Source organism: Alnus glutinosa, chromosome 12 (genome assembly GCF_958979055.1).
Source record: "Alnus glutinosa chromosome 12, dhAlnGlut1.1, whole genome shotgun sequence".
NCBI classification, from domain to species: domain Eukaryota; kingdom Viridiplantae; phylum Streptophyta; class Magnoliopsida; order Fagales; family Betulaceae; genus Alnus; species Alnus glutinosa.
In genome coordinates, this window is record NC_084897.1 from 5,627,628 (window position 1) to 5,639,386 (window position 11,759).

The 11,759-nt window shown below is 38.0% G+C and overlaps 2 protein-coding genes across 2 annotated transcripts; one reads left to right on the plus strand and one right to left on the minus strand.

Annotated features, from left to right (window-relative positions):
• The first annotated feature begins 200 nt into the window (after positions 1–200).
• Positions 201–5,362, plus strand: LOC133851554 (sugar transporter ERD6-like 7). The gene is made up of 19 exons (XM_062288000.1): positions 201–344; positions 447–673; positions 768–830; positions 1,370–1,459; positions 1,564–1,623; positions 1,733–1,798; positions 1,942–2,007; positions 2,158–2,233; positions 2,393–2,457; positions 2,632–2,724; positions 2,833–2,913; positions 3,044–3,128; positions 3,466–3,509; positions 3,600–3,662; positions 3,928–3,987; positions 4,076–4,129; positions 4,229–4,288; positions 4,371–4,485; positions 5,067–5,362. The coding sequence occupies exons 2-19, from the start codon at positions 488–490 to the stop codon at positions 5,180–5,182; spliced, it is 1,443 nt and encodes a 480-aa protein (XP_062143984.1). The 5' UTR covers positions 201–344; positions 447–487; the 3' UTR covers positions 5,183–5,362.
• A 2,964-nt stretch (positions 5,363–8,326) lies between these two features.
• Positions 8,327–10,966, minus strand: LOC133852260 (probable indole-3-acetic acid-amido synthetase GH3.6). The gene is made up of 3 exons (XM_062288987.1): positions 10,388–10,966; positions 9,778–9,885; positions 8,327–9,678 (listed from the first exon to the last, which is right to left on the minus strand). Exons 1-3 carry the CDS (start codon positions 10,678–10,680, stop codon positions 8,352–8,354), a joined length of 1,728 nt encoding a protein of 575 aa, XP_062144971.1. The 5' UTR covers positions 10,681–10,966; the 3' UTR covers positions 8,327–8,351.
• Between the last annotated feature and the right edge of the window lie 793 nt (positions 10,967–11,759).

Consider the following 11,759-nt stretch of genomic DNA (forward strand, 5'->3'; position numbering starts at 1 on the left):
TACACTAGATTGAAGGGTGAGATTCACATTGTCTAAAGATAGATGCCATTTTAGTTGGAGGTCGAATGCACGCGCGTGATAATAGACAGAACCTCCAAATTGTCAAGTGGTACTGATCTGTCAGATCTGTCGTGCCCACGTGGAAGTCAAAGAACATCATGTTTTCTTACTCAATTACATGTAAACGACAACCATCATTCTATTTTTCAAGATTGAATGATGAATTGGCTACTTCTTGATGTTGCAGGCAGGCATTAACTTCAAGTCGTAAAACTTCAAAAGAAGTTATTTTTGTGGAGAATTTTCACTCCTCCCGGTATATGGTGCTACTGTTATATCCACAGGTATAAGAGCAAACGGATGTCCTTGGTTCCACCATCATACACTTGTTGCTTCTGAGTTCATCTCTCTTTCAATCTTCTTCCTTTTCGCCACATGATATACAGATAGATATACAAAGATACTGGAGCTGTATAGACGAGAAGACATGGCAATCAAAGAGGATGTAGAGAATCGAAGGCAGGAAGAGATGAGAGAACCACTTATACAGGATCAGAATAATCTAGCTGATGGAGAAGATGGGTCATCTCAGGGAAGCAACAAAGGGCATCCCTGGATGGTTTACTTCAGTACATTTGTTGCAGTTTGTGGTTCTTATGCATTCGGGTCCTGTGTAAGTGATCTTTCTGCTAAAGAGAATTGATGGGGAAGATGGATATGTAAGTGTTCTGTTTTCTTCTGTTTTGTAACTCTCTTTTGGTTTCCAGGCAGGTTATTCATCACCTACTCAGAGTGCTATCAGGGAAGATCTCAGTCTATCTTTAGCAGAGGTATGCTAGTGAATATATCACTTATTCTTGTGATATAAGTTTGGTGCCTCAAGCTTATATTTCAGTGTATATATGCAAATTCATAATCAAAATATGAAACAATTATTGAATTAACAAGGATGATCTGGATGACAGAACATGCCATCCTTATGAAAAATTCTTGAGTTCTTTTTTCTATTTTTTGGAAAATTTAGAGAATTTTTTCGTAATTCAATCTTATTTCCAGTGCTGGCAAACCAAGCCTTTGGACTCTTGACTGTGAAATTGTTTTGCCTTACTCAATTGGTGAATCCAGCATTCTGGCAAACCAAGTTTGTGGACACTGGTTGGGGAAGGTCCTTCTTTCCTCCCTTCCCTCGGCCAGCTCAATACGGCCATTGAGGAGCCTTCCACGGCTTCCCCTCCTTGTAACCCGTTGGGCGGTAGGGTCAAGGACTCTATGGAGAAAAAGGGGAGACCAAACAAGTCCAGTCAGGGAGTGATTAAACCCTGATTGCAAATTGTGTTTTGCCTTACTCAATTTGTGTGTATGAATGCAGTATTCAATGTTTGGCTCCATATTGACATTTGGTGCAATGATTGGTGCAATAACAAGTGGCCCAATTGCTGATTTTATTGGTCGGAAAGGGGTAAGCAAACAGCGATCATGGTGATTTTATTGGGATCATGCCTACTTAATGAAAAGATGAGAATTCTTACTAATTTCTTCATGTCTATTGTGGAATGAATGCAGGCACTGAGAGTGTCTGCTGCTTTCTGTGTTGCAGGGTGGCTATGTATTTACTTTGCTGAGGTTTCTATCTTTTACTCTTTGATGTCATTTGTGATTTTTAACCACAAAGCAATCCATTCACCAGAAACTTTACCTGATCATCTTTTCTACATGTTGAGTATCACAACAGGGGGCTGTAGCTTTGGACATTGGAAGGCTGGCTACAGGATATGGAATGGGAGTCTTTTCCTATGTGGTGCATATCTTTTCTTTTTTCTCTTTCTTACAGTTTAATACATGCTATTTGATATAATGATTTACACCTCAACTTTTGGTGATATGCCCTATTATGAATTCTTCAATGCCATTAATTAACAATTTTGACACCACCACAATAAGGTACCCGTTTTCATAGCTGAAATTGCTCCCAAGAACCTCCGAGGAGCACTGACAACTGTGAATCAGGTAAATATTTAAACAAGAACCAATTGGAGAAACACCTTGCTTATTTCAAGCTTTGAAGCCAGAAACATATTTTCTTGTGAAGTGGTATTTATTTACTTAATTATGAAACGGCGAAAACACAATATCTGATATTGTCTTCTTAATACACAGTTCATGATCTGCGCTGGAGTGTCTGTTGCCTTCATTATTGGGACAGTGCTAACATGGAGGGTTTTAGCATTAACTGGTGAAATTTCTTTTCTCAGCCACACTATGTATTTGTCTAATTGTCTGATTAAAGAAAAGTGAGATACAAGACATAGAATTGTGTATATATTTTAGAGTTTTAGAAGACCCAACATTGAGGCATACCATGACAGAGAGCTCACTTGTGAGTTACTTGCAGGACTCGTCCCATGCGGCATTCTAGTTTTGGGTCTCTTTCTCATTCCAGAGTCTCCCAGATGGCTGGTAAGAATAGTGATGAAACAAATTCATATATGTTGATGCACGCATATACTGGCAGGCATATACTTACACATACAAACAAACCCATAGACGACTAGATTATTCTTCATGAGGTTCTTTATAGTGATAAAATTAGCAAGAATGCTCATGTAGAAAATTACCCCATTATAAACTTAGGCCAAGAAGGGGAATCAAAAAGAGTTTGAAGCTGCCCTTCAGAAACTTCGTGGCAAGGATGTGGATATATCTGAGGAGGCAGACGAAATTCAGGTTCTAATTTCTGATTTCTGAAATATATATTCCAATCCACAATGACAATACTTTAGAGCATTTCACAAGAGGACATAGTTAAAGAGATCTCATGTTACTGCTTGACAGGATTATATAGCAACTCTTGAACAGCTCCCAAAACCCAAACTTATGGAATTGTTTCAAAGAAGATATTCGCGCTCAATGATTGTTAGTGATTCTCTCCCTACACATATTCCACTTTCTGAATTTTCCTCTTTGCTTTGCAATCAATTCCCTCTAAAAGGAACCATTAGCTAAACTAGTTTTGTCTCTTGATTTTTTACTCACTGATGACCAGATAGGAGTTGGGTTGATGGTATGCCAGCAATTTGGAGGAATCAACGGAGTCTGCTTTTACACTGGCACCATTTTTGAGACAGCAGGTATGGAGACATCGACAAAAATTGTCTTTACCTGACAAGGCAAAAGGCATGTTATAAGTCTTTTGTTAAATCACCACTTATCTCAAAAGCTTAAGCACTTAATTTTTATTCTAACATTTGACAAAAATGAGAAAGAGAACTTCGGCTTATTGACACCATTCTCATTGACCAGATAAAAGTATATTCTCAACTAGATTTCGGTCTCTATAGCTTCAACAGACCTTTCCCATCTTTCACAGAGAAAATTAAAATGTACAATTGAACAACTTTAAGCAGATATTTGAAATGTAACTCAGTTCTGAATTGCAATCTAATTATTGTGTCTGCAATACCTCAGGATTTTCTTCTAGTATTGGAACTATAACCTATGCAATTATTCAGGTTATTAATTCTCACTCACTTTGCCAGTCCCATGCAAATCTCCAATATCTCCTGCTAATAGAAACATCTTGAGATGATTCTCTTTTGCAGGTTGTGGTTACTGGCCTGGGAGCAGCTTTCATAGATAGAGCTGGAAGAAAGCCCCTATTATTGGTAAGTCTTTGTGCAGATCATCATTGGCTGAAAATTTGCTCATACAAATTTTCATTCATTTCTTGAGGTTTTGTACCTTTGTTTCTGTTTCGTTTTGTTAAATCAGCATTTGTCCCAAAAGTTTAAGCCAATTTTCAAAATATTGAATTGAAATGAGAGGTTAAAGACGGAGACAAGGTTGGAACTCAGGACTTTTGCTCTAATACAATGTTAAATCCCAGAAGTAACACGCTTTCTTTCTTTTTTTTGGGGGTTTTCACTTTAGGTTTCAGCATCAGGGTTGGTCCTAGGCTGTGCACTAACAGCAATTGCATTCTATCTGAAGGTAATTGTGAAGCTGTCTGTCAACCTTAAAAGCTTCCTCTGGTTTTCCATAATAGTACTGTCTAAAGAAAGATTGTTTCATGAACCAGGTTAACGAATTGGCCCTCGGGGCAGTCCCTATACTAGCTGTAACTGGCATACTGGTAATGTCAACTGCTTCTATAAATCACTTAATCCACTCAGTAAACATGGCTTCTCTATTCTTTCCCTTGTGCTGTCTAACAATTACTCTTTGATGTCAGCTGTACATAGCATCCTTTTCAGCAGGAATGGGTGCAGTCCCTTGGGTTGTGATGTCTGAGGTAATTAGAATCAGCAAGATTATCATTCTTAACTATGATTTGATCATGCCAATAATCTGAAAAATGCCTTCTGTTATTGCAGATATTCCCTATCAATATCAAAGGAAGGGCTGGAAGCATCGCTACACTTGTCAACTGGTTTGGTGCATGGCTATGTTCCTACACTTTCAACTTCCTTATGAGCTGGAGCACTTATGGTAAACCTTTTTCCATTTCATTAACAGTAGTAGTAATTAGTATGGTAATACTATAAATATATATATATCAAGAAATGAAAGTTCAATAACTTAGCAACAGAAATTTTTAATATTGAAAAGATATCCTAAAGTTTAGGTATAACAATATAGAAATAATTCTTAGTGTCCGTTTCATGTGACGGTTTGAAAAAATTGCGATTTTCAAATGCAGTCAGGGGCGGAGCCACACTATGGCTTGGGGGGGCCCAAGCCCCCCCAAGCCAAAGGGCTCCCCCCAAAAAAAATCTAAAAAAAAAAAAGAAAAAAATATAACTTTTACCCCTATTCTTTAAAAAATTTGTAGTTTTGGCCCCCCCAAAGCCTAAAAGCTGGCTCCGCCCCTGAATGCAGTAAATGAAAACACGATCTTAAGCGTTTGTAAAATTATGGTTTGGCCTTTAAAATCGTATGTTCTTAAAAATGCACCATTTACCTGAGCACTTAGCTCTTTTGAACAGGAATTTTCAGTATGAGGACACCACCCAACTCTATGTTTGGATGACCTCAGTAAATACTAAATTACTTGTTTCTCTGGCTTCCAGGTACCTTCATTCTTTATGCAGCAATCAATGCACTGGCTATATTGTTTGTGATCAAAGTGGTACCTGAAACAAAGGGGAGAACTCTGGAACAAATCCAAGCAGCCATTAACAAATGAAGAACTGGGGTTGAAGGGGCAACAGAAAAGGGGAAGAAGAGAAAAAAAAAAAGGATTCAAAAACTATTTTTTCTGGGAAATTTTTGACTTGGGATGTCATGCTTGTCATTGGAAGATTTTTATTTAATTTTCTTTTTAGAAATTTCTATAATATGATTTTCATATCCTTGATTTTTGGTACTTTTAGGGTTTTTAATTAAATTAGCGTACCTATATTCTAGTACTCAATTAGAATCTGTTTATTTATTTATTTATTTTTTTGAAACAATTAGGATCTGTTTAGAAATAAGTTTACTTGGTAATTAAGTTTTATGCGGCCTATAAATTAGATCCTATGGCGTAACGCCAAAAGAATATTTCAGTTTTATTAATAAAAATTATTTAAGAATTTTATGCATACCATGGATTCTAGAATTTTCCTTGTGCATTCCAGTTACCATGTGGATTTTTTTCCTAACCAAATTGGGGGGGGGAGGGGGGGGGGGGGGGGGGGGGGGGGGGGGGGCTCTGACAATGTAATGATCGAGGCCGCAAGCCCTCTCTTATTGGTTCAAACATAGCCTGACCCTAATCTGATTGGGGTCTTAGTTGCATTAGGCGGAATGAATAAAGTGTCATGGATATATGTGTAAACTCGTGAGTTAACTCAAAATTGACTTGACTAAACTCTGCTCGTGCTCGAATCGATTATTAAATGAATCATTCGTGAACACAAAATTAAGTTTGATTACTAAACGATATAAACCCGTATAAACTCGGCTCGACTCGATTAATATTCGTGAATCCGCTCGTATAAGGATCGACTCAATTATTAAGTCTTGACTCGTATATATATATATTGGTTGTATATAGTTTTTTATTATTATTATTATTTTGTTTTTTTTTTTTTTTTTTTTTTAAATTTATATAGTTTATTTAACTTACAATGTAAATATATATTGTTTATATGTTATATAATGTAATATTAATTTTTAAATAAGTTCATCCCCCTTTTTTGTATGTTAAAACTCGTTATGAGCTTGAGCTCGGCTCGAGCCCATTTAACCGAGCAAGTTTAATTTTTAGAACTTGTCATGAGTTCGAACTCGACTCGAGCTCGGATCGGATTCTTTTAAAGCTTAAATGAACCGAGCTTGCACATGCACTACTCGTTCAAGCTCGACTCGTAACATTGCCCTTGTGGTTCTATCCCAAGACCTACTCCACACCTAATTTGCCACTATACCACAACCCTCGGTGGTAGGTACCATTAGGGTTTTGTCGTGCGCTTGTCCTTCCTCTACTCTCACGGTATATCAAATTTCATTTGAAATTTAGACATGGTTCCATTGGACATCTCAAGAGAATTCTTCAAAACCATAAGAATGTTGTTGTGCTGTTTTTGAATGGATGGATGGATGTTATTGTAGTAAGAAACAAATATTTGTTTCTTTGAAGATAAAGATGCAGGATTAAGAAAAATAATAAAAGCCAGCCCTTTAAGGGAAGATCAACCACATGAAGCGTATAAGCAAAGTAAATATGAACAGTGCCAAGTTGATAATTACAGCAGTAGCCATTTTGAATGCATTCGGAAAATTAGATTTTGGACTCTTGACATTCTAGTGGTCAGAGAGCTACAAGATGAATGAGTTTTACACCAAAGAGAACTGCTTTTATATATATATATATATATATATATATATATATATATATATATATATATAGTGGTAATTATCTTTTTTCCCCCGTCAACTATCAGCCATTGTCAACATGGTCTCATGAATTGACACCTCGACTAAAAAAGAGCATTCAACTAACAACTTTACATATTTTGCCCCCTTCCGTCAGTTTAATTCGTAAAAAGGCTTAAATACCCTAACTCAAATTCAAAAATGACATAAATGCCCTCAACTTTTTTAAACATATTAATTTTAATATTTTTTTTGTTAATTACTGTTGGAGGGCATTTTGGCCTTTAAACCAAAATTAACGCCAAAAAATAGAATATTCCGTCCAAGTTAACGGGATTCCCTGACGGAGGGGGGCAAAGTATGTAAAGTTGGTAGTTGGATGCTCTCTTTTGGTCGATGTGTCAGTTCATTGGGGTATGTTGACAATGGCTGATAGTTGATGGGGGAAAATGTAATTACCCCATATATATTTATATATATAAAATACCTAATTGCCATATTTATAATGATGGAATATGCTTTAGAACTACATTTAAAGCTTCCATGGAGTGTGTCTTCTTGTGTCGACTGAAAATAATTCATTCCAACTGATAGTGCTATTTTTCATAATTCTCCACTTTCTCTATATTGTCATATTGTCATCATATTTTCCATTCTTCTGTAATTCTCCACTTTCTCCATATTGTTATATTGTCATCATATCTTGTGTTCCTATAGTGTGTAGTGCATGAAAATGAGTTTTTTTGTTAAGGTACCATGGCACATCAGCTTTGGAGATAAAAAAAATGGTGCATAGAATTTCTCTCTCTCTCTCTCTCTCTCTCTCTCTATATATATATATATTCGTGTGACATGGAAAGGCCCTTGAATGTACAAGATTAAAAAAATAATAATGCTAATTGTGGAAAAACGAAATACTAGTTATATTTATATGTTTTAAAACATGGTTAAATTTTTTTGTTGAATTATTTACTTATTTCGTTAGTTATATATTCTTTGATATTTTTTTTTTTTTTTTTTTTTTTTTTTTTTTTTTTTTTTTTTTTTTTAAACCATGCTTCCTATGAATCGAAATTATGACTCCGCCAATGTATAAGCTATGGCATAAAACTAAACCACTTAAGGTGCGTTTGGGATTGCGATTTCGTAGAGAAAAAGTGCGATTTTAAACCAAATAAGGACATTTGTTTCTAATTTTGACAATTAAGGATCTAAGATTTGATCATTCCAACAAAATTTTCATCAAATGTTTAACAGTAAAAATGCCAACTGACATACTATCCACTTAAGACTACATACTGAAACACTACCACGTGTATTAAAAGCCATGTTACAAAAAAAAATAAAAAAAAAAAATAAAAAAAAAATAAAAATGAGAGAGCTAGAAGAAAGGGTGGGGGAGTGGCTCCACCCCTACAAACCACCCCCACCACTTCCCTTTACTAGCTAGGGAAAGAAAAACACAACGGCAGGAAAAACATTGGGTCTTCTCCTTCTTAACCATCCAAAGAAACAGTGACAAGAATACATCTTTCAATGAATTCAACAATTTGGCGATTTCTTATAATCTTGGGCGGCTTATATTGACTTGCCGGCGTTCCATTCTCAATTGCTAACCGTGATAACCCATCAAAGCTGCCAGGCTTTACAATGGACACTGCCAAAGGCCTTATTTCGCCTCTTTTCCTCTGCACCATGTAAATGCCTCCCAAGCTATCTTCCATGGAGGAACCACACCTCTTGAGAGTTACAACTGAGTCCTCCTGAAGAAACATACATCCCTCTCTAACTTCTATATAAACCTTCAACTCCTTTGGGGTCAATGTCAAGTCCAAGAAACTTGCAAACTCTGTAATCTCTGCTCCCATGTCATTCCTTAACACCCTTTGAAAACTTTCCATGGCAGACATCAAATCTTTCTCAGTAACTATTTCAGAAGGATTTTTAGGAGCTCTCATCACAAACTCCACTTGTGGAGATGAATTATAGAAGCCAACAACTCTCACAATATCGCCTAAACGGTATCGATAAAATCCTCTATAAGTAGTCACAACCACTTCATACATCTTCCCTACCTCTACACCAGAAATGTCAACTGTTTCTTCACCAACAACATTTGTCTCATCCAAACCAAATGGAAGAAACTCAAAGTATGCTGCCGTTGGAAGCAAAACGAATCGAGTCGTCTCCGGAGGCTGCATAATATCCAAGTTTATACCCACACAGCACTCGGAAGCAAAGTAGTCTCCACCTAACAAAGGTACTTCCCCCGCATACAGCTTAAGCTTTGGATAATACTGCTTCATGCTCCCTGTGATAACACACCTAATGTACCGCACATTAGGCCACAATTTACACACTATTCCACCCCAATTCTTCTCCTCACAGATTGACCGGATTCTGCTCGACAGTTCCGGTTGAGGCCCACCAAGAACTTCGGTAACAGAATCTCTCATTACAACATCGGAAATATCCGAACTCGGAACCCCGCGTTTGAGATCGTCGCATAGCTGCTCCCACTTGGACTCTAAAAGACCAAACACTTTTATCAAGCCTATTGCATACGGGACTCGAATAGCATCAATAAACTCACAGTTCCTAAGGCCACAAAGAAGGTGGCAGTACATCTGGTGCTCCACATTTGATCCAAGAATGACTTCCCGGGGACTAGAACAAGATTGAAACTGAGACCAATTCGAGCTACTGTTCTGCAAAGGATATGAAGAAGCAGCCATAACCTTAAAACCACCTTTGGTGGTCGTAATATTATCAGCATAAAGAAACCATAGGATCTTATCCACTGAGGTCCTAGGAGGAAATAACCTATATGAAAATTCACATTCATTTGTTATACAATCCATATAAAAACTATATTGCACGAGCACGTTTAGTAATAGGATACAAAGAGCTTAAACAAGTTACCTTCGAAGTATGGCGCCGCCGGCCTTATGAGCTATGAATGAGGCAGCTTTTGAGAGCTTTGAATCAAAGTAAGGGATCAGTTTAGGCTTCATGGTACTTGTCCCTGAGCTGCTATCCGAAAATTACGATTATTAGAATACCACAAAAGGAAATTCAAGGACTTTTCAACAAAGGAGTAATCTGATGTGAATTATGGCCCCTTTGGAACATCCAAATCACCCAAAAAGATGAACACAAAACGTTCAAATAGTATAAACAAAACGTTAAAATTTCTGCCTCAGAATTTCAAAACATTATGAATCATATTTTCATTCCTTACATCCAATTTTTAACAGTTTATACAGATCATGTACTCATACTATCAAATTCAATTGACAACCACTGGAAATATCTTGAAAAAATTTATTTATTGTAAAACAAAATGGTTGAATTGAATCCACATCAAAATTATTCCAAACCAAAATTAGATTTTTGGGTCATAATGTTTATCAAGGATCAATAAATCGAATTTCCCAGATAAATTCTCAGATGAATCAAAGATTAAAAAAAAAAATCATCGAGTTAAGGGAATCAAACTCGATGATTGTCTGATGGGACGAGTACGGAGCACCTGTAGAAGAAACAGACCAGAGGATCAACGGACAGGAGAGGCTGATCATGGTCTACGAGACCGTTAGCCATGGAATTGATGTGGTCAACGTAGTCATCGTAGGAAGACAACGGCACGGCGCGACTGAAGGTGGCAGCGTCGACCGGCGCATTGTAGGGTTGGAGGTGGGGCCGGAGATAGCTTACGGCTCCCTGGAGTTCGAGGATGGACCGGAGGGCCTCGTGCTGGTGACGCGTGGCGTCGACCGTGGGGCCCTCCAGCATCTTCAGGATCTCCTCGTCCGTCATCATCATCTCCGGGTGCGTAGGACAAAATCGTCCGCTCACGGCGCGGGTTAGCCAAGAACGCGGGGAAATCGGTGGTCGTTGTTTTTGTATGAGAATCGATGAAGTCAAAATCGAAGACTCGTTTCCGGAGACAATATTAAGATTGCCCTTGGCTTATCTAAGACTCATTAAGGTGGTCTTTTAATTTGGGAATTCACTCTTGTTCTGTTCTTAAAGTCCGCACACAGACACAGGGTTTCGGCGGTGGGCACAAGTTTCCATCTACAGTCACCCACTTAATTATTTTAACGAAGAATAGTGTTATGTGTATTTCCCTAATACTCTTAGCCGAGGATGGGTGGTCTGCGCTCGGACAACTTGCTTGATACCAGGGATCAAGAAGCTAGATGAATGCCACGTCTTCTTCTAGGCAGCAGGCAGATGGGAGTGCACTCCAGCTGGGTCAGGGGCATTATTGTAATCAAGGGTGTTTATAAGGTTGTAATTGTCTTTTATATATCTGTATTGTAATTTGTAATTCCCTAATCCTACTCCGCATGATTCTAGAACATGCAACTGGGCTGTTATAGTCCAGTAGAGTAATGGGTAGTTTATGTTGCAGTTATTAGAAGTTGGGTAGTTGTGTGTTAGTGGGGAACAGCCCCACTAACTGTGCAGTTATGTTATTATCTTGTACAAAACAGACCTGGAGCAGAAATGAAAGACACGATTGGAAGTCTAACCATAGAGCCGTGTGCTTATGTGTGTGGAGGATTAGCCCCTCGAAGTGCTATATTACTATTATCAACTATTTAGGATCATAACAAGTGGTATCAGAGCCGTGTTCCTGCGACCATGGCTGAGGGTACTCGTGTGGCACAGCTAGCCGAATCCTTGGCCAAGCTGCGAGAAGATTGCAAGGCGGAAAGTCAGAAGTTATCTCAACTTTCTGATACTGTTCACAAGCAACAGGAAGTGTATACTAAAAATCATGAAGAAAACAAGGAGCAACTGCGTGCTATCCTAGATGCAGTGGCGGGAAGAGCACCAGAGAAGACCATTATGATAGGAGAGACCAGTGGAACCAAGACTCCCGCGGGTCAGAA